A 26,201-nucleotide genomic window follows, 5' to 3' on the forward strand; every position below is an offset into this window, starting at 1 on the left:
TCAACCAGGCGATTTTCTGCTAAGGGTGAGACTCCAGGGAATCACAGCCCAAATGTCACAGATGAGGTGCATAAGCTCTTCTTTTCCCACTCTTCTGGCATCTCACTTTTTTCAGGAGCATTGCGGGGTTTTGGGTGCCATTAACCTCTACACAACTGAGACAAGCTGCCAGCAACTTGCTCTAGAACCTTTTCCCTGAGTTTGTCACCTCTCAGCAGGCAAGTCCCCCAATTTCCTGTCACCTGTAACTACCCACTGCACGAAGTTCCGCAGTACTCAGCACACTGGCCGGGAAAGCTCTGTTTCCCCATTGTGCTGGTTTCACCTGGGAGACAGTTTTCTTCATAGTAGCTAGTATGGGTTATGTTTTGGATTTGTGCTGCAAACAGTGTGATAATAATACAGGGATGTTTTAGTTACTGCTGAGCAGTGCTTACACAGAGTCAAGGACTTTTCTGCTCCTCACTTCACCCCACCAGTGAGCAGGTTGAGGGTGCACGACGAGCTGGAAGGGGACACAGCAGGGACAGCTGACCTGAACTGATCAAAGGGGTATTCAATACCATATGGTGTCATGCTCAGTGAATAAAGCGGGGGGAAGAAGAAGGAAGAGTGGGATGTTTGAAGTTATGGCATTTGTCTTCCTAAGTCACTGTTACATGTGATGGAGCCCTGCTGTCTTGGAGATGCCTGAACACCTGCCTGCCCATGGAAGGAGTGAATGAATTCCTGGTTTTGCTTTGCTTATTTAAGTGTCTTTGTCTCAGCCCATGAGTTTTCTCACTTTTACTCTTTGATTCTCTCCCCACCCCACCAGGGGGACTGGGTGAGCAGGTATGTGGTGCTTAGCTGCCATCTGAAGCCAGTTCTAGTTCCATCGCTGCTGCTCTTGTCCAGTTCTATCGTCGCTGCACTTTGCCCAGTTTCATCAAAATTCATTCTTCATTAACCTGGGTAATTTTTACTGTAATATTGGTGGCATAGAGCAACCATAGTAGCAACGACATACAGTTTTACATAGCAATTACTCACCACCCACCAACTGATGCTGAGCCACTTCCTGAGCAGTGGATCCTGGCCAGCTTTCCCCCTGGCTTATATACTGAATCTTGTTCAGTAATATCTAAAGCCAGCTGGGTAGCTTTCGCCTCTGAAAACTGACTCAATTCACCTTGTCCTTCAGCAGCCAGCTGGGGTTAAACCATGACACTTTTCCTACAGATTTCCACACCACTGCCCTTCAGTGCTTCTCCCCCACCTCCCCCATCTCTCCTGTCAGTCTGGCCTGGTCCTTGTGCCTTGTCAGGAGTGGATCTACAGAAGGTTTTGTGGAAATCACACCAAAATGTTAGGAAGCATGCCAAGGAGAATATGATACATATCTTCTCTCACCCCTGTTGGGAAGCAGATCGGTCATTGGGGAACGCAAGAATCCCAACCAGAGGGAGTTACACCCTTGTGGGCACCCCAAGAAGAACTTAAAACATGGGACTGGACATTTCCTCCTTGTTAGATCACGTTAGATCATCACGTTAGATGTGTTGTGCAGTTTAACTTCTCTATGGCAACTGCTAGTTTTATTTCCATCAAAACCAACACGCAAATCCAAAGAAGACAGGCCCACTGTGGTTCAGGAGGGATCACTGGGCCATCTATTTGAATCTGGCTTCTCTGCCAGAAATAAATAAAATAGCCACAATAAAAAGTGCCAGTGAGAAGGGCAGTGGTGTTTGCAGGGAAGAGGGCACAGGCACTCACTTGCCCTAGGGGAACTAGCTGCAGGCACCTTTCCTCCCACAGTGTAGCTTTTCTATGGCTACAGGTTCTTCTGAAGCCCTTACAAAGAGCTATTCTGTTAGCAATGCCCATTTCAATGAAATATGCCATGCAAACCTGTTATCTTCTCTCTTTCTCACCTACACACACTGAGAGCCTTCTTCCTTTGTTGGTTTAATGACCCAGATATGCTAGATTTATATAACATCACATTGCATTTTGCTGGAAACTAATATACCTATAAAACTGGCAAATCGATGTAAATCCATCACCTTCTTATCAGACTTGTTTGGCAACGTTGTGAGCTGGAGAACTTCCCAGTGCTGTGCTGGATTACCATTGTTGCAGAAAAAGTTAGTCGAAACTTACCACTAGCAGCTTAAACATTAATAGCTAGAGTAGACAAAGCCTATAGATTGTGGTATATGAACTGTAAGAACCATATTTCAACATGTCTAATAGCTAACTATAGAACTGGCCAAAACTGCTTTAAAAGGGTGTGAAACAGCATATAGAACCACTGTGGTGGCTGGCCTGTGGAATTTCCATAACAGTTTGGCAACCCAGATGGGACCCCAGGCAACCACCACTGGATATCAGACCCTCTCTTCTCCAAATGTCCAGCTGCTGCCATCAGGTGAGTTCATCTGTGAACTTTGGGAATGGAAGGCACTGACTGGTGAGTGTTAAAACTCTCTTACTAAATTCTGGATATTCTGTGTTTGAGTGGGTTCAAGTCCCAGCTCGGAAGCGCACTAGGAGAGGTGTGTGCAGCCTGATCAGTGTAAGGCATACAAATTTGGCATACAGATATGGGGAACATACTCAGCATAGAGGACGCCTTTAGCTCTCTGCTTTCTTCTAACCCACCTTTTGCTACTGCGTTTGCTAACATTCTTCCAAATCCAGCTGTGATGCAGCCTGCAGGGGGGGAGCTCCTCCTCCAATATTGCATGTATTTATTAATCAACTGTGGAATCCAGGAGATCATAGAATCATAGAACAGCCCATGCTGGAAGGGACCTTGAAAGATCATCTGCTCCAGCATTTCGTGGGAAAGGGAGCCTAGATGAGATTATCTAGCACCCTGCCCAGTCACATCTTGAAAACCTCCAGCAATGGGGACTCTACCATGTCCCTGGGGAGGTTGTTCCAGTGAGTGATTGTTCTCACTGTAAAAAATGTCTTTCTTATATCAAGATGAAACCTCCCTCAGTGTAACTTGCACCCACTGCTCCTTGCTTTCTCCATGTGGCTCCTTGTGAAGACAGAGCCTCCACCCTCTTTGTAGCAGCTCTTTAAGTACTGGAATACTGTGCTGAGGCTACCCCCTGAGTCTTCTCCTTCCCAGGGAGAAAAGACTCCTTCTTTCCTCACAGGGCTGTGTGGAGGAGTAAAATGCCTGGATTGAGGGAAGATGAGGATTGATGTGCCCAATTATTTTCAAACATTTGTACTGGGTATAACTCATCATGGGGGGAATACTCCAGTATTATTGAATATTATTGAAGGAGTTATTTTGGTGTGATGAAAGGGGTAAAATAACTGAAAAGGATGCAGAATTGATGAAACAGGCTGGGAAAAATAGGAATCTTTGGCCAGCAAATGGTCCAAATTGGGTTTATAATAATGCAGGAGATAAAGCCAACTGTCAGACAGTGATCTGGAATTTAGTGGAAGCTATTAGAGCTTGTGGAGAATTGGGAGTGAACTGGATGAAAGTACAGGAATGTAGGCAGAGGCTAGATGAACACTCTAGTGACTATGGGAGATGATTATGGCGGACTTTATTAAAATATGGAGGAATGACCATGCTGAACTTTAATAATGAACTAGTGTCAAGTACATTTGTTGACCAAGATATATGGAAATATTTTAAAGAATATATGCCTGGTGGCAAGGGGAGACATTACAAAAGGTCTTAAGTGTGGTGATGTTTATGTTCAATGGATGGGAAGAAAAACATAGAGCTGAACTTGCAAAGGAAAAGAAACAGGAAAAGCAGCAAGAAGCTAGTCTTTTAGTGGCAGCACTGGCACAGAATATGCAACTAAGAGGGTGAGGGAGGGGATTTCCCCCTCAAAGAGAACAAAAAGGGGAAGAGGTAGGTCAGACTGGAGATTTGCAAGATGAATGAGAAGACTTGGAAACAACTGGGAGGAAAAGTGTCATTACTGTGGGATACTTGGCCACTGGCAAAGAGAACATCCGCTTTGTCCAAGGGAGCCTTGAAGAGAACTGGACATGGGAGATATAAGACAGGAATCAAGAAGTGAGCCACAATGACTGGAGCGAGGGGGCTCAGAAGACTCTGGAAATTGGAGTCTACAGGATGCAAAAAGCTCAGCTGAATCATAAGGGACACACAATAGAGAAAATAGAAGGAAAGCAAGTTGAATTTTCAATCGACACAGAAGCAACGCTACCACTTTTAAATTTTGTGCCGAAGGGATCTGTATCACAGGACAAGGTATTAATTCAAGGGGTAATGGGAAAAGGAGAACGTGTTTTAAGGAAACCATTACTATTAACGATAGGAAATAAAGGCGTGTGGAGAAGATTTGTAATAGCAGCAGAGTCCCCATCTTGTTTATTAGGAGGTCTCCTCCAAACCCCGGGTGTACAGTCACGCAGTGGCGGGGGTATGTGCAATACCGGAGGCCCAGGATCCCAACCTCGAACTCCCAGAGGCCCTGGAAGCGGTTCCCGGGGATCTGCGGAATAACCCGGGATGAGCCCGACGCGCAAAACCAAGGGGAGGCGCGCCCCCTGCTGGAAAGCAGTGGCCCGCTCCCGGGAAGAAGAGCAAAAACCTTGCCCAAGGAATCTTGAAAGTGTGTGAATCCCCATGTAAGACGCCAGTGCCACCAGTAAGAAAAAAACAGATTGGATAAAGATGGAGATCCTCAGTTTGGATTTGTTCAATGAGGGGTGAAAAACCGTCTTACCAAAGAAATGCCTGATGACTATAACTTGATGATTCCATGATAAAGCCCACAGAGGAATGGAAGCATTGACTACTCAAGTGCAGCAGGTATTGTCAGCCCATCTTTCTATGCAGCTGTTAAAAGAGTTATTAATACCTGTACCACCTGTCAAAAATTCTCTAGTATAAAACCTGTGCATGAATTGGGAAATTGACCATGGGCGTTTTTCCCATTCCAAAGATTGCAAATAGATATGCCCATACACCTGCAGTGTGTGGATATAAATATTTGCTAGTGATAGTAGACCAATTATCAGGATTAGAGGCTTTCCCAACAAGAAAAGCAGACACTGAAGGAGTAATAAAAGCTCTCCTTAACGAAATTATTCCTAGGTATGGAGTACTGGTATCTATTTAATCCAACAGAAGGTCGCATTTCACTGCAGAAATAATTGACTGACTTTATGAGTTAATGGATAGAAAAAAGATTGCACACTGCTTATCACCCTCAAGCATCTGGGCAAGTAGAAAGAATGAATAGAACTATTAAGGAGAGAATAACTAAAATATGAGCACATACATGGTTAAAATGGTCAGAAGCATTAGATAAATCCTTATGGGACATTCAGAATGCCCCGAGGCAATCCTTAGGACTATTACCTGCCAAAGCTCTTTTTGGGAGACATCTAGCTGTACCGGGAACTTGTATCCCAGCCAAAACCATCCTCTTGAATGAAGATAAGCATTTAACACACTGCATTCTAAATTTACACTAGAGTTTCAAAATTAAAAGGGAGCATGCTCAGTGGTATGAACCCACCTCTCCAGATATACAGGTACACAGTTTGCAGCCTGGGGATAAAGTTTTAATAAAAGTATTTTCCTGTACATCTAAACTGGAAGCCTCTTGGGAGGGGCTGTATACTTTCTTATTAAGTTCTTACCTTGCAGAAAAGGCCACAGGGAAGGAAGCCCGTACTCGCTTCCCAAGACACTCAGCTTCAAGCATTCCCCTGTTAGGGATCCCTATACCAAATAACTGCTTATCATCGAGCCCACGTTGATTCACAACAATGGGAGGTGGTAATCCAGGAGCAAAGAGCAAATACCCAACACGTGTAAAACATCAGGCTCTCCCTCCTTCAACTGGAGCTCCTATACAAAAGTGCTACCCTTGTGGGCAGCTTTAATGATTGTAACCAAACAATGAAACTAGGAATAGCAGGAATACTTGGGGATTTTTCCAATACACCTTGCCCTGTACCTGAGGGAAAAGGGTGGTTTTGGATATGTGATAAGAAAGCTTGCAAAACATTATGAGGAGATTGGTCAGAAACTTGCACATTAGGAGCCATTACTCCTTTTTGTGTTTCAAATTTGACTATGGAATCAGGATCATGGTTACGGACATTTGTAGGAACAAACATCCACTAACAGAAAGGCTGACCACATTCCACTCCTTCACTAGATGGTTGGGAGTGAGCGAATTAGAAAAGGCCTTGGTTAAAATTGCAGTGGCAAATCCTTGGCAATAATACTGCTGATGCAATTAGGGCATTGCAAGAAGAGGTGTCACAGCACTCCAAAACTATACTGTAAAATAGAATGGCATTTCAAAATAGATACTTTGTTACCTTCACAAGGGGAAGTATGTACAATTATTAATACCAGTTGTTGTATGTATGTTGACCACAGTGGAAGGATTTCAGCTGATGTCCGAAAGTCGTGGGAACAAGTAAAATTCATGCCTAAAGCGCAACTGGACAATACTTCAGCTGATTCCAAGAAGTAAGGTCTTGGCTCACCTGCTGGGTACCAGAGTCAGGAGCTGGGCAAAATGAATTCTTTATTGGTTATTAATTTTTATAATGATCTTTGCAATACCGTTTGTTTGTATTCAGTGTTGTAACATTTGCTGTAATCTGCTCACACCTTAGAGGCTACAAATATTCTGCCCACGTGATAACAAAGGGAGAACTATTGTAGAAAAAGTTGGTTGAAACTTATCACTAGCAGCTTAAATATTAACAGCTAGACAAAGCCCATAGATTGCGGTATATGAACTATAACAACCCTATTATAACATGCTAAATAGCTAACTACAGAACCAGACAAAACTGCTCTGAGAGGGGGTGAAACAGGATATACAACCACTGTATATTGTATAAGAAGGTGACCATTTAGCAACTGCTTAGTAATGAAACAGTGAGCAAATCAAAGCAACAAAACCATGAGGACCCCAGACCTTAAAATTGCACGGAACTGTCATGTGAGAGGTGGGGAACTCAGATTGTAAAGATATGTAATTGTCCAGGGGTTTCTTTGTTTGGGATCCCTTTTGGAGGCACCCAGCTCAAGCTGTAGTGCTGTTAATAAAAAGCACTTTATAGAAGAATGTCTTTTTGGCTTATTGGTTCAGTGGAAACCCAGAGTTGAACCCTGCGACAGCGGCTGGTATGGGGAATTCTGTAACACCACCTGCCGGCCAGTCACTGCCTCTGGAAATCCCTGCTCTCCAGACTCCATCGGCTGTGGGAATGGAGTCCACCACCTCACAGAAGATCAGGAATGTTGTGGCACATGGGACACAAGTTCCCACATCTGTAGGTGTATCTGCTGGATTGTAAGTTCCTTTTCACAATCATAAAACCTGTCATTCTGCTTGGAAACCATCTATCTGTTGCAGCTGAAATGTTCTAAATTTCACCATTCCTACCTGCTAAACCAGTCTGTCATATTTCATACTTTACCAGGTTTGTCAGAGCTTTTCTTCCACAGAGATTATGGGAAGTTCTCTTTCTCCTGCCAGTAATTTGGGTCTCTGGCTTGTGTGGTTAGGAATTAAGGTAGTATTGAACTTAGCAGGCTGCATTTTTGTGACATTCCCTTCATAAAAGCTAAAGGTGCATGCATGGTAGAGGCAGTCAGCAGCTGACACTCTCCCATGAAATCGGAAACATCATCAGTGGATATGCAAGGAAGATGCTGGGACTCTGGAACCGCAGCGCAAATGACCACGCACCTAACACCAAGCAATGTGAACCTGGCGCAGGGTGCTGAGGGGAAGCGATGCGGACCCGAGAAGTGTGCTGTGAGATGCTGGGGGCAGCCCCCATGGCTGCAGTAACCCATGTGTGCAGACCCTGCCCATGCGGAAGGATCAACTACCACTGCTAGTAGTGTGACAGTGCTGTGTCGTGAGAAAGGGCACTCCTGGGAGTTGGCACAGTGGGTCCTTCCAAGTATTTTGAGAGCATTTCGGGAAGATCTAATTCCTCTAGTTTAGAAATAGTTAGCTACTGGGGAGTTCCCATAATGTTAACTTCACCTCCAGCGGACCCAGCTGCCCCTGCAATCCAAGCAGCTGGGGTTGTTTTTACCCAGGTGACCTTCCAGAGAGGCCATGAGTGGAAAAAGCTTCTCCTTTTCCCCTGGGAAGCAAGGGATGACCATTACTGCTTATGGGGAAATCGTGTACATAAGGAACAGCACTTGAATAAACCATCGAGGTTTATGCTAGAATAGTCTCTGCTCACTGCTATTCAGTTACTGCATGTACCAGAGCCAGACGGCTGGAATCATTTTTCTCAGGCCCTCCTCTCCAGTGGCTCCTGCCTAATAGCTGGCTGGCATAGGGCAAGCGGAGACAGGATGAGGCCAAGAGCAGCTCCTGAGGATTCTCTCACTAGGTCTATTCAGGCAATCAACACCCTCACACATCAACATGGCAAAGGAGTGATGTTGCCAACAGCTGACAGAAAATCCATACCTGGGCTCCAAAACGAGGACATTAAGAAGCAGTCTTATGATCTGCAATATGAGTGATGCCCCCTTTCCTTCTGATCTGGCTCTTGTGATCAGCCGATCACATCGATCAGAGATTTTCTAAAGGTCGCTTACCCACACTGTCTCTTTTTTACTGTACAAAAGCTTTTCACTGCCTCACTGTGAAGCATATAGGACCAGAAACCCACATAGGGAAGTGAGCGTCATGTGTTCTGGTATCTTCCGAAACAGCTACTGCAAGAATTGTCATCACACACTCAAAGGCAGTGTATATAGCAAAAGACATGGGAGGAAGTATCTTAGTCTGCGAACCCTACAAGTATCTAACTGGGAAAAATTACAAAGAATAACAATGAAAAAATATTTTAAAACATTTTAATTAACACAATATCTTTTCCCCAAAACACTGGAGATTTCTTCCATCTGTGGCACCAGGACATTCGGTGCCACTCCCTGGTTGTGGCATTATTACCTTTCTCTCCACTTCCTGCATCAGTCTTCTTTAATGCTGGGTATTATCATTTCCCACTAAGGTATGCCCAACGCTTCCCTTGCATGTGATGCCATCACTGCCTCTGTGAAACGTTTTCCCATAGTCTGAACTTATAAGTGCTTAAACTGTGAGATATTTATGACATCACACTTATGAGTGGCTGTACACGGGACCGTGAAGCTGTAGAGATGGGCATGTCCTCATGAATGGGCGTGATTAGCAACCTTTTCTACTTCAAAGCGGTAATTTGCCATTAATGATGTGATGAATGCCAACACTGTATCTGCCTTTTGATTTCACACCTTTAGGGTCACATCCTTTTGTAGAGAATGATCATTCCTGCAACTACATTCAGAATCAGACACATTTTAAGTGTTTGCCCTCACATGGCAGATCAGGGTTAAGATCAGTCCTCCGAATCATGAGGACTTCATATGTCTGAACTACTACTGCAGCTCAAGAATGGTCCTTTATTTACCCAAACATTACAAAACGTCTTCAACAACAGTTCTATTGGTTCTTTATTTAACCCCTGAATGCTGCTTCCCATCCAAATTCTTACACATCTTAAGAATATCGTGCCTTTTGGTCCCTTATTTACTTCCCGAGTTGCTTCCCGGCTCCTCGCCTCACCGCCTCCCTCTCTTCCCTAGCCCTGCTCCTGCAGCCCTCCCCGATACCGTCCTTTCGCTGCCCCGTGCCCAGGGCAAACCACCGCCTCTGCCGCGGAGCAGCCCAGCTTCACCCGCTCTCGGGATGAGCCCAGCACCACCCCAGCAGCACTCCCGCACACCGCAAACGCCACTCGCACCGCTTCTCCACGCCTCAAGGCCGCCGCACCTCCCGGGGACACCTATTTCGCGCGGGGACGAGGACACGGAACAACGGGCGGCTGCGCGGCGCTGCCTCAGCGCAGGGGCGCCATCTTGCGGATAGGGGGCGGTAGCACAGGGGCCTAGGCGGGGGGTCGGAACCCCTGTCCCCACAGGCCAGCGGTGGCGGCCACCCTCCCGCGGGAGCCGGGCGGCGCCACGACGCCCCTCGGGCCGGGGCCGGGGATCGGGCCGGGGCCGTGCGGGACCGGACGGGACCCCCCCCTCAGGTGGCTTCGGCTGCGCGGCGGAAGGCGCGGGGCGGGGCTTTCGACGAGCCAATCAGCGGGCCGGGCGGGGGGTGTGTGTGGGCAGGGGGCGGTGGCAGCGTGTGCGCTGCCGGTGACGCCAGCACGGCTATGGTGGCTGCACAGTGACACGTCTCCTTCCGCGGCGGCGGCGGCGCCCGGGAGGGGGCGGGGGAGCGGCGGTTCTCGCGGGATCCCGGAGCGGCGGTGCTGGGGCCCGGGCCGGGCAGAGCGCGCCGCCGGCGGTGCACGGCAGCGGGAGTCGGCGCGGCGCTGAGCGGCCATGGCGGGGCAGCAGTTCCAGTACGACGACAGCGGCAACACGTTCTTCTATTTCCTCACCAGCTTCGTGGGGCTCATCGTCATCCCCGCCACCTACTACCTGTGGCCGCGGGACCAGCACGCCGGTGAGCGGCCCTAGCACCGGGCCCGGCCTGCTCCTCCGCCCGCCACCGCGGGCGTTCCCTCCCTTCTCCCTACCCCGTGCCCCCACGCCGCGGTAAGCGGGGCCATGCCGGACCGGACCGGGCCCGCAGCAGCGCCGCTCCGCCTCGCAGGGGGCGCCGAGCCGGCCCTGCGGGGAGCGCGCCCGCGGGGGCGCCGGGCTGGGGGCGGCGGGCTGGCCGTGTATCCGCTGTCAGCCATTTAGCGGTACCTGGGGGCAGGCGGCGAACGGGAGGGTCGGAGCCCGCCTCCCCGAAATGCGCGGTCCGCTCCGCGCCTCGGCTCCTGCAGAGTCATTGCTGCGCTGAGGTCCAGGGCTTTGTTTTGTTCGTTTGTTTGTTGTGGTTTTTTTTTCCCCCCTTATCTTCCCGGGGTTTTAGGGCGGATGACCTGAATTTTCATCGTGGGAAAAGAACAAACTATTGAGCTGAAGCCAAAGAGGAAAAGTTAACCAGGCTCTGTTTCTATGTGCCATAAGGTCATAGCGAATGTGGAAGTGGGGCTTTAATTTTCCCCATTGCAAGTCACTGTTAAATGTCCGAAGTGCTAGATTTACGTTCCGACCTTTGGCGTGGTGTTTTGTGGCCCCAAGCAGTGTTTGAAAGTTTCTCTGAATACTTGTGAATTTCATTTCCATAGTCGTTTCCCTGTTTGTCTTTCCTTGCATCCTTCTGTTCTTGGAAGGAGAAGGCATTTTGGTACACAGGCTGCACAGGAGCACATTTTTAACTGCAGTTCTGAGATGAAAAAGGCTGTAGAAATAGTGTTTAAAGGCAGGATATTAACTGCTTGGTAGAACAGGGATGCTTGATGCTGATTCCCATCAGTGAAACTACTGACCTTTTAAGAACACTTGTGCTTTGCAATCTGAGAGTAATCCCTTTCACTGCATCTGGTGGTTATTTAGTGTTTTCTCTATGCTATTTTAAATGGCTTGCATGGTTCTGTTTAACTTAGTTTTATATGTAAAAGAAATACTCAACAATGAAATCTTACCCCTGTACCTTCTAATATGGAGTAAGTAGAAAGAACTGACAGAACAAATGCTGTTTTGGTGCTAACTCATAGCTGCTTACAATCTTGGTTGCTGCCAAACATGCCTGCGGCTTCTGGCAGGGCACTGGCTAGAGAACCTCTTTGAAGGTTTGATCTCTGCCCTTTAGATACTACCTGTTGTACAGCTGAAGAGTTAGGGAGTTAGTTCTTTCTGTTGGAAAAGAACAGTTTCTTTGCCTTGTCTTTCCAAGTCCTGACTACTGCAAGAGGGAGGTGTTACTGTTGTTGAAGACATTTTGTAATCTTTGGGTTGTTTTTAAAGAGCAGGGGATCAGAGAGAGGAAAAATAACTTTACTTCTCTAACCTTTTTCCAGAATTCAAGATTTGTGCTTTATTTTTGTTCTGGTGAAGGGATGGGAGGCAGTGAGGGAGAAAATTGCTCTTTCTCTTGAATCATGTTTTACTTCCTCTCTACTTAGCAGCTGCTTCTTGGAGAAACTGGTGTGACTTAATTGAGATGCTGTGCAGAAAGGTATGGCCAGCAGTGATGCTCAGTGCTGTTAACTTTGGTTTCAAGGGACTGATGGAAGCAGGAAAAGCTGTAGAAAAGCTGTCAAGCTTGGAAACACTTTACTAGCCTTATATTTGATCTTCAGATACCCTTACAGAATGGCAGAAAATGAAAGCCTCACTTTGGAATATGGCTGTATGAATTGTACCCAGCCTGCCATTAAACATTACTAATTTCCCTCTAGTTAGCATTGTAAAGTGTGTGGAGGGCCTGCTGAATATCCTTCTGCAATTAGTGCTAGATTCTTACAAAGCTCTGTCAAATCATGCTTTCCAAAATACAACGTAAATTTTATTACACTGTTGGTACAAAAATGAGTCAGCTGAGTGAAAATCACCAGGCATGGCAATGAATGGAAATGAAAGAATGATCTCTGCCTCATTAATTGTCTTAATGGATTTTAAAATGTGAGTATAGTCTAATTTTTAGCATAGGGTGTAATAGTGTGCCCGCAGTCTCCTGGTTGAGCTCTATTCTGCAGGCTTGTTTTAAATGAAGAGTTGAGGTGTTGTGCAGATCGCATTCGGGACTACTGGAGTGGTCTCTTGCTTCGTTGTGGTGGTGTTCTCGTGTTCAAGTGTATGGCTCTTGTGCGGCTCGTTTCCAGCAAAATCCTCTCAGCAGTTTTCTCAGTTTTGTATGTATTCAAGCATACCTGTTCCAGCATTTGAACTGGATTTGGGGAATAAATTAAAACCTTGCGATGATACAAAGTACTGAATGTTTAGCCAAAACTTCTTGTTTTCAGAATAATTCACTAGCTAAAACCAAAATAAACCCCCCAAACCAAAACACATACGTTGCTTCAGAAGCTGAGAGAAGATCTGTGTGTCTTGAGAGGAGTAATCCTCCAGCACTGCTAACTTCTGATTCCCGTAATGACCAGGGATATCTGGATGTTGATATGCTCATTTTGATTCTAACTTAGAGCAGGTTTTCCAACCAGTGGGGCACAGCACTGGGCCAAACAGAGTAAGCTCTGCCAAGACCTCTCCTCTCTCCCTGTAGGGCCAACTAATATTTTTGATCCGGAGTTGTGTTTTGCCCTACCTGTGCTAGAGAACCCCGTGTAGACAGAGATGCCTTTGTGGCCCTGGGTGGACTTGGTGAGGTCCAGGTGGCCTAGGTAGCCACTTAAGCTCTGGTTGCAGCAGAGCCTGATGGGAGAAGACTGGATTGGGGCAAACTTTTGAAACAAATCACATTCCTGTCCCCTTCACTTCAAGGCCCTTGCGTAATGTGAACCAGAGCACCTGAAAGACACGGAGATTAACTTTTTTGGTAAAAAATAGGTTGGAAGATGAGCTTCAGCCACATTAGCTTTCAGCTGCTCTCACAAAACAATCTGAAGCAAGAGAAAAATGTAGGAGGTTGAGCCTTTGGTGCCCACTGTTCCCTTCTACAAATGCATTGCCATGGATTGCTATTTCTTGATACAGTAGAGCACCAAAAGAGGGAAAGGAATGACAGTACAATACATTCACAGCTTGCTTAAGTGAGGTTTAGCACCAAAAATCTGGGAATTGCTGATAGTCCCTAACGTTTTAGGATTTGTTCTGTAGTTTTGTAGTAAATGCCCACAGAATAAATGAAAGAAAGAAAGAAAAAAAAAAAAAACCGACCAAAAACAGAGTTTGTTTTTTGCCACCAGGAAGATTGGAAAGTAAGAATATATCTATACTGCTTTACTACGTTGAGAAAATTCAATGTGTTACCTAATGTCAGATTTTTAGCAGGATAGTTTTTTGGCAAGCTATTAAGATTTTGCTCTTAGTAGTGTTTAAAATAAACTTGTGAAAGACCTTTTCAATACTACTGTCTTGAAGAACAGTGTGACTTAACTTGATGCTTTTCTCAAGTCCTGAGTAAAATTTGAGCTGCTTTCCTTTTCTGTGTGTCTAAACCTGCTTTCTCCCGGCATCCTGAGAAAGTCCATAAGAAGTGTTGCTGCAGTCTGCAGTAAGGATCAATACTTATATTTGGGAGGGTTTTGCTGTGGTGTGGTAGTCATCCTGTGAACTGTCCTGTAACTTCATTACCTCAGCTTTGATAAACTAAGCAAGCAGGTAATCAAATTTGTAGAATGGATTTGTCCCAATGACTTTATCTCTTTGGTGTTTGTTGTGGAACTAATAAGGCTCTTGTAAAAGGTTAATTGTTCAGCTTTGCGTCTTGGGCTGCAATTTCATCACTGCTTCAAGGTAGTAGTGCTCTAACAGAGTTAAGTCTTGTATTTTTTCCCCCTCCCTTGTGCCAAATAGAGCACCTGAGCAGTGTGTGTGGACTAGAAGAAATTAAGTTGAGCTGAAACTAATTTTTGTTGGCGGTTTTTTTTCTTTTTTTCTTTTTATTTCAATGTTTATTAGCTTCTGGGTAGGAGTCACTTTGTAGATGTGTGGGATGGTGCAGGATGTGACTGAGCTGGGAGGCAAGAAGACTGATTCAGTAGAGGTGATGGCTTAAGATGGTGGTGAAGCTGCTACATTGTTTATCCTTGACTTGTATCTTTAGAACATGTATGTGTCTATATGTGGGTTTGTTTTTGGTTTTGGGTGTGGGTTTTTTTTTTTTAAAAGGCCAACAAAACCCTATTTCACACTTCTTATGGATTACCTATGTTTTGGGTAAATATTTTTATTGCTTTAGCATAATTACTGTGAGGAATAGTATTGCAAGGACTGTTCTTGATTTGGAACAAAAATATGGTTGCTAGTAAGTTAACTCGGTACAGATTCACTTAACTGAGAAGTATTTTCTGCAATGGGAATTTTTAAGTTGTTTTTCAAAAGGTTAATTGCAAGAGTTGAGGGAAATATGTTTGTTTTTTTTTCTTTTGTCAGCAACTAGGGATGGATAAGTGCCCATCAATGTATTTTCATGTTGTTGGGCTTGCTTTGAACCAGTTTCATAGTAGGCTTGTGTGGATTTCTTTCTAGCATCTGGAAAGAAAATGGAGAGCAAGAGGTGAATGAATTTGGTTGGGTAATGTGCCAGTTGTTGCACAATGCTGATGTGTTTGCTGAACTTCGGTTACTTTTTGACTTACACCTGTGCTGCTGAGTTGAGACATGTAACTATAAAGCAGTGCTGAAACAGGTGGTCGTAGATTGTGATGTGCTTTGTAGCTAAGTACATGTATCTGAAAGCTTGTCCAATTTTTTTCATCCAATTTTTGGGTCTACATTAATAAATTAGCATCTTCTAGGGCACTAGGTATTTATAATGTGTTACAAAGCTGATGAAAAGAATAAAAGTCTCTGTCCTGAGTCTTTTGCCTTGAACAAAACAAGATGTTGAAAACAGTTCAAAAACTCCAAAGAATAATAGCTGGGAATCCTGGGATAATGTTAATGAAAGTTTTCACTTGCAGTCTTTTCTCTGAGAGAAAAGAGGCTGTAGGAGCTGTTACACTTGGAACATAGATCTTCTTTCTTAAATTGTAAGAACGGAACAATCTACTGTAGGAATAAAAAAATAGGTATTGATATGAAATAGATAAAGGCTGTACAGTTTACTTTCGTTGTGATAGAAGTCCATATAATCTGTGTGTTTTTCTTTTTTTGTCGGTCCCCACCCCCCAGCAATATGTTGTCCTGTTGCTCAGTAACCTTTTTTCCCTGCGCTTTCCCCTCTCAAATGTCTCTGAGATATAGCTAAAGCTTTCTTTAAGGAACACTTAACAAAATCTGGTTAAAGGGTGCTATTCCCTGCTAATCTTTTAAGATGCCATGCCCCTAGAAGTAGCTTAGGCAGTTTGAGAACCGCTGTACTAGCCCACCCTTTTTGCAGTGAGGCTGGGCACAATAAAGCATACTTAAAATATAGCTTACTAGGTGACTATTAAAATGGAGAATAGACTATAATGGTGATACTTAATACTATTTTGTGATTTTTTTTTTACTGTATTGCTAATTTGAAACAGTAAGGTTTTTTGCATACTACAGTCAATAGGTAGCACTTGGCACCTCTGTTCAAAACCTTAAATAGAAGTCACGAGAAGGTCCTTCTCTAGATCTGCCCACTATACTGGATATCCCTCTGTAGTAAATATGAAGGTTTCTCTAATTTTTTTGGTGTGTTTTTAATCTGTAGATCTCGAGGCAGTCTTCAGAAGTCCATATTAATCCTCTGCTTTAAGGTGGAAGAAGAGGAATTGAGGCTATAAAGTTTATTTGGCTCTTTAAGGACAAACAGTGAGTCTGCAACTTGGATGTGACTCAAGGTGGTGTAGAGAATGCAGGCAGCATTTCTTCTGTTTTATCTGTAATGGAGTAATGAGCACTTGTTACATAGAGCAGCTGGGGGAGAGGAAGGGCACCTTGGTACTACATAATACTACTGTGCCCACTATGGGGCGATTCTTCTGTCCTGCTTCTAATTGTCTGGTGAGATAAGATTGGCTGGAGTGGGTTAACTGTGACCCCGTCCTTGCTCATAGCTCATTAAAATCTTATTAACCTTCCTTCAAAGTATTTCACAGCATTTTGGTATTTGACAGTACAGGATCAAAGTGCAGGATTCTGGTAAAGGACAGGGTAAAACCACAGGATGCCGTGCTCATTGCTAATGCTAATGGATGAGCATGGGTGTGAAAACCTGATATCTGTGAATATAAGCATTTTGTTCCTGTATGTCTATGTACTTATCCTTTCCTTTTTATATAACCTTTTGAGTATAGTGTTAGGAAGTGGGAGGAGGGAGAGTCAGTGAAACTCAGTTACGCATTTAAGAACTGTTAATAACATATAAATTGAAATTTTTTGAGGTATGGAGTGTACTATGGTTAACTTAAATCATTTCAAGTTCAGAAAACCACAGCCTATTAGGTGACTATTAGAAGGGAGAATGGAATAGAATGGTGATACTTAATGTTATTTTGTTAATTTTTTTAATTATATTACTATTTTGAGGCAGTAGGGTTTTTTTTTTCTGAAACATTTGAAGAAAGGGCAAACATTGTGAGATGTCATTAGTAATGCCTAGCAATTATCTCTAAAAATACTTCTCAAAACAAAGCATTTGGACAGAGTTATCTAAACTGCTCTGTTATTTGGAAAAAAGGCATGTCTTTTCATGGAATATTTTTGAAGTATTGTAATATTACTGTAAGCATTGTAGCCTCCTAGCAGTAAAATAAAATTAATAACCCTGTATTAAAGATTGAATACCTTTAAGACTGTCCAGAACTGATAAAGATGAAGCTATTACAAGAACTTTATCTCTCATTATGTGTACATGGAAAAAAAAGCTGTTTATTTTTAAATTCAATCTTTGTTATAGAAGCTTATGAAAGCAGCATTCTAAAAGTTTTATTGTGTACCTGGTTGTTCATTTTCTACTTGCTGCAAAAATATCTTGACTTACTCATATGGATGACGGTGGACTACCAGGATGTACAGGCTGTATTTTAGGGAATTCGAGTTAGTGCTATTATCCTCATGTGTTCAAGGGTGAAGCGTAGTGGTTCAGTTATGGTTTTGTGAGCAGCTAAACCGTTCTTGCAGGAGGAGTAGGAATTTTGAGAGAGGAGCAAGGTAAATGATGAGGAATGGGATCAACAGTGATTCCAGAGTGAGGATTTTGGGGTCGCTCAATCCTCCTTTCAAATTCATGCCTGTGAAGAAGGGTGCAGATCTGCAGTAATTTCAGCAAGTCTAGAGTGGGGCTGCTGCTTCATCCTTTCACCCTGCAGTGCTGCCTTCTCCCACGAGAGATTTGTAGTTCTTTTCCCCAGTCATTACCCAGGACCTGATAACACATGCCTCCATTTCGTGGCCTGGGAGGTCATGCTGGCTGGCTGGCTGGACCATATCAGGAATAGGGAGAAGCCCAAAATGGGTACTTTGCTTCTTTTCTGAGCAAAAAGATTTGTTTCTGCACCAGGTTTTAAGTAAGTGTACAATTGAGAAGACTGAAGAGGTGTTTTCATATTTTCGCTATATTTCCCTTGTACAGAAAATTGCATACAAGCGTTCTGATATTCTAAATAAAAGTATCTGCTGAAGGTAATGCATTTTTGGATTCAAAAGATGCATTTATGTTGGTTGGCTGATTGAACCATTTGAAACCAAGATGGTTGCTAGGATTGTGACTTCTACAGAGACTTACCAAGAAAGTTTCAAATATTTCTATTTATTTATTTAGAAACAAAAGAGTTGATCTACTGGGTCAGGTCAGATATTGTCTTTGTGTGATATTACAAAATTGTCTGCCTTAAAGTGCAAAGAACTGGATAAGCATAAATGGTGCTTCCTTTGCATTGGAAACTTTCCCAGTTTCCAATGGTTTTCAGTTCAGTGGCTCTCCTAGCATAGCATCTATACCATCCTGTGGCCAGGAGTTCACCAGCTTTGCTGCCCACACTGCAGATAATCATCTTTGTTTTGCATCTGCTTCTGATTTTATTTGGCAACCTTTATTCGCTCTACTGGAGGAGGCAATAAACATTCAATCCTGTCTGTCGCTTAGGTTTTTTACAGCCTTCTGTTACCTCTTCTTGCACTTTTCTCTCTCCTGGATGAAAGATTTGTAGCTTATATCTTGGACATAAATCTTCTCATACATTCTGTGGCCCTTGTTCACCTTAATTGCTTGTTTTGTAGTTGCCCCTCCTTGAGAGGTGGGGTCTAGGACTTTGCATCATACTCAAGGTTGTACATACCTCAAGCTTACATACGTCACAGGAATGCTGTAACCATCTGCTTTGCTTTTTATAACTAATAAGCATTCAGCTAAGGTTTTTGTAGAGCAGTTTCTCACAACACCCAAGATTGCATTCCTGAGAGGTAATGGTCAGCACCGGGCTCATCCTTATATATATAAAATCAGGATAGTCCCCATTGCTCTTTACATTTTCATACCCTGAATTCCATGTGCCATTCTGTAGTCCACTTGCTTAATCTTTACAATTCTTCAGGATACTCTTGCCCTTGTTACCCAGGAGAAGTTAATATGCAGAAGCTTTATTTTACAGCTTACTCCCTTGCTCAAGTTACTGATTGGTGAAATATGAGTATCGTAGTTCCAACACAGATTCCTGCAGAACTCCTGGCGATTTCCTTCTGCTGTGAGAATTGGCCATTCACTCTGTCTTCTAGTCACATATTTATTTTTGCAACAGTTAGATGGTTGTCCTGAAAGACTTTTAAGAACTTCTCAAAAACCTTTTGGAAACCACATACTGGGGATCTCCTCTTCCATACGTTTACTTCCTTTAGAGGACTTCTCCTTTACAAGAGCCCCACTGATGATAAATGGATGTATGGTACTTATCCCTGTGTCCACTAATTCTTTATTGTAGTTTCTTCAAGGTGTGCATCAGAACAATATTGAATACAGTCATTTTTAGTGACTGGTAGTATGCAAAATGACTTTTGTCTACATTTGCTTTGGATTGAATGTGTTCTGGTATCCTCACCACACCAAATTGATAAAATAAAGCTACTAAGGATGTATTAAGTCTTGGAGCCCAGCGTTGTTGATTTAATCTAAAATTGCTAACCTTGAGTCCTGCAGCTTTTGTCACTTATTAAAATGCCCACTTTTCTGATTCCTCTCAGATTCCACTGAAGTTTTGCTGATGTACCTGTAGGTCCAGCCCTAGTATAGATCTGATAATTCAGGTGATGTAATTTAAAAGAGTATAGTTAGTCCCGCTGATGATTTCGTCAGCATAAATGAGACGGTATAGGAAGGAGAAGGCTTAGAAATGGCTTGATTAGGAGTAATATGATGTGGAACTGTGCCCTGAGACCAGTGAGGCTGACTGTAAACAGAAAGTCCAAGTAAGTAAACTCTGAAAAGAAGTTGACTTTCAAGATGTTGAATCATCTTATGTCACTGTTTATTAAAGTTGTTCATAACAAATGCTGTCTTTTGGTCAGCAAATACATGTGGAACTGTGTATGAATGAGAAGTTAGGTTGCTTTTTGTCCTTTTTATGCTTAATCTAGTTGCTGGAAAACATGCTCTAGGAATGAAGAGGCCTTGCTATTAAGGTCTTTCACAGGGCTTCCTGTGATTTATGAACTGCTTGGAGTTTTAATTGTTAATAACAACATATTACTCAAAACAGTATTTTTGATATCTTTTATTTATGAATATTTACTAGACAGAAAAATACCTCTTTGAAAACAACTAGGTTCAGATTATTCAGTTATAACCATTTTAGTGAGAGGCTAACTTGGACATGACCTCTTTATAGATAAACTTGGGGGAATGAAGACAATTCTTACAGTAAGTAATAGACAATGAAATTAGAAAACATCTATTCAGATCATTTAAATCTTCACTAATATGGTCAGGTCAAAGTTCTGAAACACACTTTCCAGTGTAAAAAAGAGTAATCTTAAATACTAGTGGTCATTTGAAAGCTTTTGGACTTCAGTAACTGTATTTTAGAACACTTTAAAATCAGTTTAATTTGCTTTATGCCTCATAATTTGGGGTTTTACACTAGAAGTCAATCCTATAATAATAAGGTTGGAAATTATTTTGTACTTCAGAGAAGTTGCTGACTATGGAGTTAATATGAGTTTCAATCCTGCTTCTTAGTTGCTGGGGCAGATGGGTTCTGCTTTAAAACGTCATTAACAGTGTTTGTCAATGGCTTCTTTTGAAAGTAAGAGGGTTTTTTCCTAATCCTGCGTGTTCTAAATTATTCCAAAATACCATACTATATCCATGTGGAGTCTATTTTACAGTAATTATCAAAGATGTCAATAGAATAAAGCAAAAATGGCCTAATAAGGCCATAATAAGGCAGTAGGGTAGCGTTTTCATACTTCTTTTCATGACCTGTTATTCTAGGAATGGTTCTGTGATTAAAAAACTAAATTTGTTCTGAGAACCCCAGTTCCAGACATTAGTAAATAAATTGTTCAAACCATTGTTTAATTTCTGTGATTGCTGAAGTAGGAAAAGGTCCAAGACTTCAGCTTTTGCACAAGTATACATTGTGTGTATGTATACATATACACAGCTGTTGAAAGGAAGCAGGAACCTATTTAGTGCACAGTTTAGAGGATTAAAACTGTAGAGCTCTGAATAAAACCCAGCAGAATCAGAAAGTCTCAAAGAGCAGTGTTGCAGCTGAGCCTGTTACTCTCAGTTTTAACAGAGTAGGTTTAATGCTTAGAGCTGAAGTACTCTTGAGTCATAATGTTTACTTAAGATTTGCATGCTGTGTTACTTGCATCTTTTAATGCATTCCACAAGTACAAGTTTACAAGACAGGGACAGAGGATGACACGCTGCAAGTAAGTTTTGTGAAAGATCTGTCTTCAAAGTGGTCTTGGCATTTCCTGGGCTGCAGAACTCTGTCAGCCTGTGTTCCTTGCTGAAAGAAGTCCTTTTCAAACCAACCAGCATTCTCCTTTGGGTGAATTGTCCACATCTGGTGGGCAGAATGTTTCAAATGCACCTCATATTTCTTTTTCTGAGAGCCCACTGGAGTGGTATTTTAGACTTGCTGCCTTTGCTTTTCTTAGTAGCCTGAAGGCAGAAAGGACACAGGAGGCTAGGATGTACTTCTGTTCTACTGTTTGAGGTAGAATGATGGAAAACTGGTGGCTTCCATTTATTCTGGATATTTTTTTTTTCTTTTTTTAGTTTTTGTTTACCCCAAACATCGACTGTATGATATCTTTAAAATTCTGTATGGTTCAGAAACAAGAACTGATTGTAAGACTAGCCTTACTTTGTGATATTTTTTCCTAAAACTGACCTGTTTGTTGCAGCTGAAGCAAGAGTCTGGTGATTAAAACTTTTCTGTATAATTCCAGGTGTACCTTTTTTCTATTCCCTTTCTTCCAGAGTTTCCCATCTCCAATAAATGTGTAATCTTGTATCTTTCCGTATGAGGATGTAAAAAAAGAAAAAGATTCTCCCTTAGGTTTTATTTTGGAGCACTTGTTGGAGCCTCTAGAACCTGGAACAAAAGGTTAGGTCTAGATAGAGATCATTTGTCAAGCATTCCTAAGGATAAAATTGATCCTCCTGTATTCTCAAGCACTTCTGATAGTAGAAGAGTGAAGACCACTTCTGCTTCACTGTCAGAAAGGAGTAGGGCAGAAGTAATTTCTGAAGTAATGGCTGGGTGAGGTTACCCTACATGGCTTACTAAAAATGAAACAAAACTCATGCAGTGCTGTTGTATTTGTTTGCATTATGGTGTTCATCCCAAAATGAATTGTGTCCCAGATTTATCTTCTGGTGAATCGGCATAGCCCAGCTGTCTAGTGCCATTGTCATTGCTCACTGAAGTGGTCCATTCTTTCTGTGGTACTGTTTTTAACATGTTTTGTGAAGTCATGCCAGCACATGTGTTACAGATTCTTCTGCTAACAGAAGTGCTTGTGTTCCTGAGCTGCCTGGTAGTGCTCATCCTTTGTGTTCCTCATGTGCTGGTAGAAGCATGTCTGCTGGAATGCGGTAGAACAGTACAGAGTTGCTGCATTTTGTAAAGGCCTTGGTTTCTGAAGACAGTATTTGTGTGAGAAGCCAAAGACTTACGATGGGCGGGCAGGGGGGAAGGGCAGTGTGTGTGCCAGTAAGTAAGGTATGAGTGAACATCCAAACTAAAGTCAGGCGTGGTCGATTCGTAGGACACAGGTTGTACGTAGTCTACGGAAATGGCCAGTGCAACCTGTGATCAACTTCTTTCTGTGTTTGTCCAGTGTTCTTCACCCTTCATGTGATAGGTGAATGAACAGATGTTGAGACAGACATGAGAAAAATTTTTTGCCCTGTGAAAGGCAAAACTAGAACAGGTTTCTTGAAAAGACTGTGTGGTCTCTGCCCTTAAAGATGTTTGAAGGCCTGCAGCCAGAGCTCTGAGCAGCCTGCTTTGTTGACCCTCCTCTGAGCAGCAAGGTTGGATTAGATGATCTCCAGAGGTCTCTTTCAATCTCAAATGTTCAGCTGTTCTGTGATACCCAAGAACCCAGAAAAAGCAGACACCTCTGGCTTATTCATCCTAAAATTGCGCTTTCTAAAGAACTGGATATTGAGGAGGGGTATGTAAGCTCTAACAAAGAGGAGTCAACTGTTGGCTTAAGCATTCTCTACTGATACCTTTCTTCCAGAAAGGAAGAAAACCTTTAGTCACTAAATAAAAGAAAAAAGGATCAAAGATTGTCTTCCTCCCTACCCTCCTTTTTTAATAATTGCTCTGAGCTTATCATCCAGATGTTGCATACCTCTTTGGATTCAACATAAGGTTGACTGTATCTCAAACATACAGGTCAGTGATCTGTATTCATTCTCTAGCTAAGGTATGTAGCCAAACAGACAGCTACCTTTAAGAAAGCAAAAGTCTAAAATAACTGTTAATTATTTTCATCCAAAAGTGGTAAGCAGATTAGCGTAAAGATTAACTTTTTCCCCATTTAGTTATTAATAGTTTAGCTGTGTTAGGGTCTCAATTTAGTTTTCATTTGTGTAAAAGCTTTAAACAGTGTTGCATTAAAATATCTACTAGTATCACTGAAGGACCTGACTAGCTGTTTCTGAATAACTGAAAGAGATGGCACTCATACTTTCTTTTGTACCAGTAATTGATTTCCTTCTTGAGAACTTGAAGTGTGTATTAAGATGTAGTTTTGGCTGGATATTCACATATATTTAAGATAGTATGATAGGCGCCCTATCATACTATCATTCTCACCCCTATCAGAGGGGCGAGAACCCTCTGGAAGTAAGAGAGCTGTATTGATGAAAAACTGCTTGTGGATCTCTGGAATTTTGGATGCATCCGGAATGATCTTGGGGGAAATGAAGGTAGCATGGGATGCTTCCCCAGATTATTTGGAGAAATGAACTGGCAGTCTACATCCTCATCTGAGAGGGGTGTTTTAACAATACCTTGATGCATGGATTATTGTTGGCGAGATGAATTCAAAACCCACGGTGCATTACGCCTTTGCTTTTCAAGGCTGTTTAATACCTATTTTTAAAACTGTAGGAGAGATTGACTATTGTTAAGGGGTTTACCCATCAAATGAGAAGTCATTTTGACTAGAGGGAAAGCATCCCCCCCTGAGCTTTGTCTCCCTGTAATCTCATGTCAAAGGATGGTGTCTGAAGTGCTCTTATGCAGTAAGCCATGATCTGGAGCGAGGAGAAGCAGAGAACTCTTATCTGCTTTTCAGACTCTGAACCTCTTTCCCTGACAGAGGAAGGATTCCAGAGCTAAAATTCAAAGAAGGTACAATTCTTATTTTGCTGCAAAGCTTTACCCTGTGCTTCATGTAATGAATTTATTCCTCTGTGCTTGGGATATGCAGGATATTGCAGGGACAGTGTGCCAGTTCAGTGGAATGGCAAATCCATTTGTGTGAAAGGAAACTCCTTGGGAGAAGAAGGCATATTAAAAAAGGACCTGATTTATCCACAGCTTGCTCATTAGGAGTACATTGCTGCTTTTGTTAAGCACAGTAATTATTTGGTATTCTGGCTCTTGCTAGCTTTTTTTTCTTCCTGCAACCAACTTCTTCCTAAAGAGATCAGTATTTTTTTGATGCAATCACATACATTGTCTGTAAATAAACAGGAAGCCTGTGTTTCCTGGATACAGCAAGAATATAGCTTTCTTATTCAGGGTGATGTTTTGCCAGTGGCTTTCTGCCTAAGATGGAAGAGATGTTGCCTGTACTCCTTCTTTCTCCCGAGTAGCTGCCTGTTTTTGAATTCCACAAGTTCATGTGTTAATGATGACATGTGACAAAGGAAGTGTCTCAGGATAGCTCCAAATAATTTGAATAGTCTGGACTTTAGCCTCAACTTGGCAAGAATTTGATTCTCTTTTATGTCCCAGACAGGTAACTATGAACATTCGTTCATCCTTTTAGTGCCCTCTTTCCTTTTGGGGTGGTTAATCAAATGAGACCACTGCCATCCCAAGATCAAAAAGAAATTAGTGACGTGCTTTTGTTTTGATGTGGATTAATTAGATTTGATCCAGAGTCGTTTAGATGCATGTATAAAAAATGTGATGGCTGCTTAGCAGCATGTCGTAATTCTGTATTTTTTAATGACGTTTGCCTGTGCAGTGTAGCTGTTCCAGGACATCATTGCAAGGGACTCTTTAGCTGACTTAGGTGTGTGCTGTTTACCTATCCAGAGGGCTTGCTTTTTGCTCTCACCACTTGTCTCATTTATGTTTTCTTAGGTTTTTTTTTTTTCATCTTGGTGCTGTTGTCAGACTGGTCACAAAATGTGACTCCTGCAGCTCTTACGGGAAGGCTGTTCCAAAACCTCAGTTCTCCGGTTACTATAAACTACCTTTAGTGGTCAATTTTTATTTGACTTTATGCCAACTCTTTAGTTTGCCTTGCACAACTATATTTCTTTTCTCCATGGTGCCTTCCCCTAAGGGCCTTTCGGAAGCTTTTTGGCATGGTAAGGTGAAGAGTATTGGCTGTTCTTGCAGGGAGGAAGCAGAAAGGGGAAAAGAGAGGGTCATCTGGTACTTGTGGGGCTGAACAGTAGGCAGGTTTGAGAAGTGGGGTGTTCTGTCACAGTATGACACAGATTTTTTTAAAGACAAGGCATAGCAGCTTGTTAAAAACGTCCTAGCAAAAACAGTAAAAGGAGTCATATCCTGTTAGGCTTAGTTTTATAGGATTAAGTAAACAAAGTTCTCTTAGTCACCTTCTGTTTCTCCTAGTCACTTTCTGTTTCTCCAAGAGCACTGGTAGTGATTTCCCCATTACTTTTAGGTATTTCTGCAGGCAGCATAGTTAAGACGGGTACCAAACAGTACTGCCTCTTGGTTGTGCTGGACAAGCAGAAATGTCTGTGGGGCTGTGTTAGGGATTGAATCAGGTAGCTGATCCGGGTCAGTGTGGTTGAACTGAACACTTGTCTTCATCTTGCTTCAGCACCACACAACTGAATTTGTCGGCAATATTTGAAATGAGCAACTTATGGTTAATATAAGCATATTTGACAGGCTGAGAAAGTTGGGGCTGTTCAGCCTGGAGAGGAGAAGGCTGCGTGGAGACCTCATAGCAGCCTTCCAGTGTCTGAAGGGGACCTAAAAGGATGCTGGAGAGGGACTCTTTATCAGGGACTGTAGTGATAGAACAA

The 26,201-nt window shown here is 42.8% G+C and overlaps 1 protein-coding gene across 3 annotated transcripts in view; it reads left to right on the forward strand.

The window, feature by feature from the left end:
* The first annotated feature begins 10,172 nt into the window (after positions 1-10,172).
* The window catches only part of SEC63 (SEC63 homolog, protein translocation regulator), a 60,702-nt gene continuing 44,673 nt past the window's right edge, over positions 10,173-26,201 (forward strand). Inside the window, exon 1 of one of the 3 annotated variants that reach the window (XM_030489241.1) lies at positions 10,173-10,508. In XM_030489241.1, the coding sequence (XP_030345101.1) occupies positions 10,385-10,508 (124 nt within the window). In that variant the 5' untranslated portion in view covers positions 10,173-10,384. Of the gene's footprint in view, positions 10,509-19,817; positions 19,898-24,903; positions 24,932-26,201 lie in introns of those variants that run through there. The other 2 variants (XM_030489243.1, XM_030489242.1) reach the window with 2 other exon arrangements.

Source organism: Strigops habroptila, chromosome 6, assembly GCF_004027225.2.
Source record: "Strigops habroptila isolate Jane chromosome 6, bStrHab1.2.pri, whole genome shotgun sequence".
In the NCBI taxonomy this organism is placed as follows: domain Eukaryota; kingdom Metazoa; phylum Chordata; class Aves; order Psittaciformes; family Psittacidae; genus Strigops; species Strigops habroptila.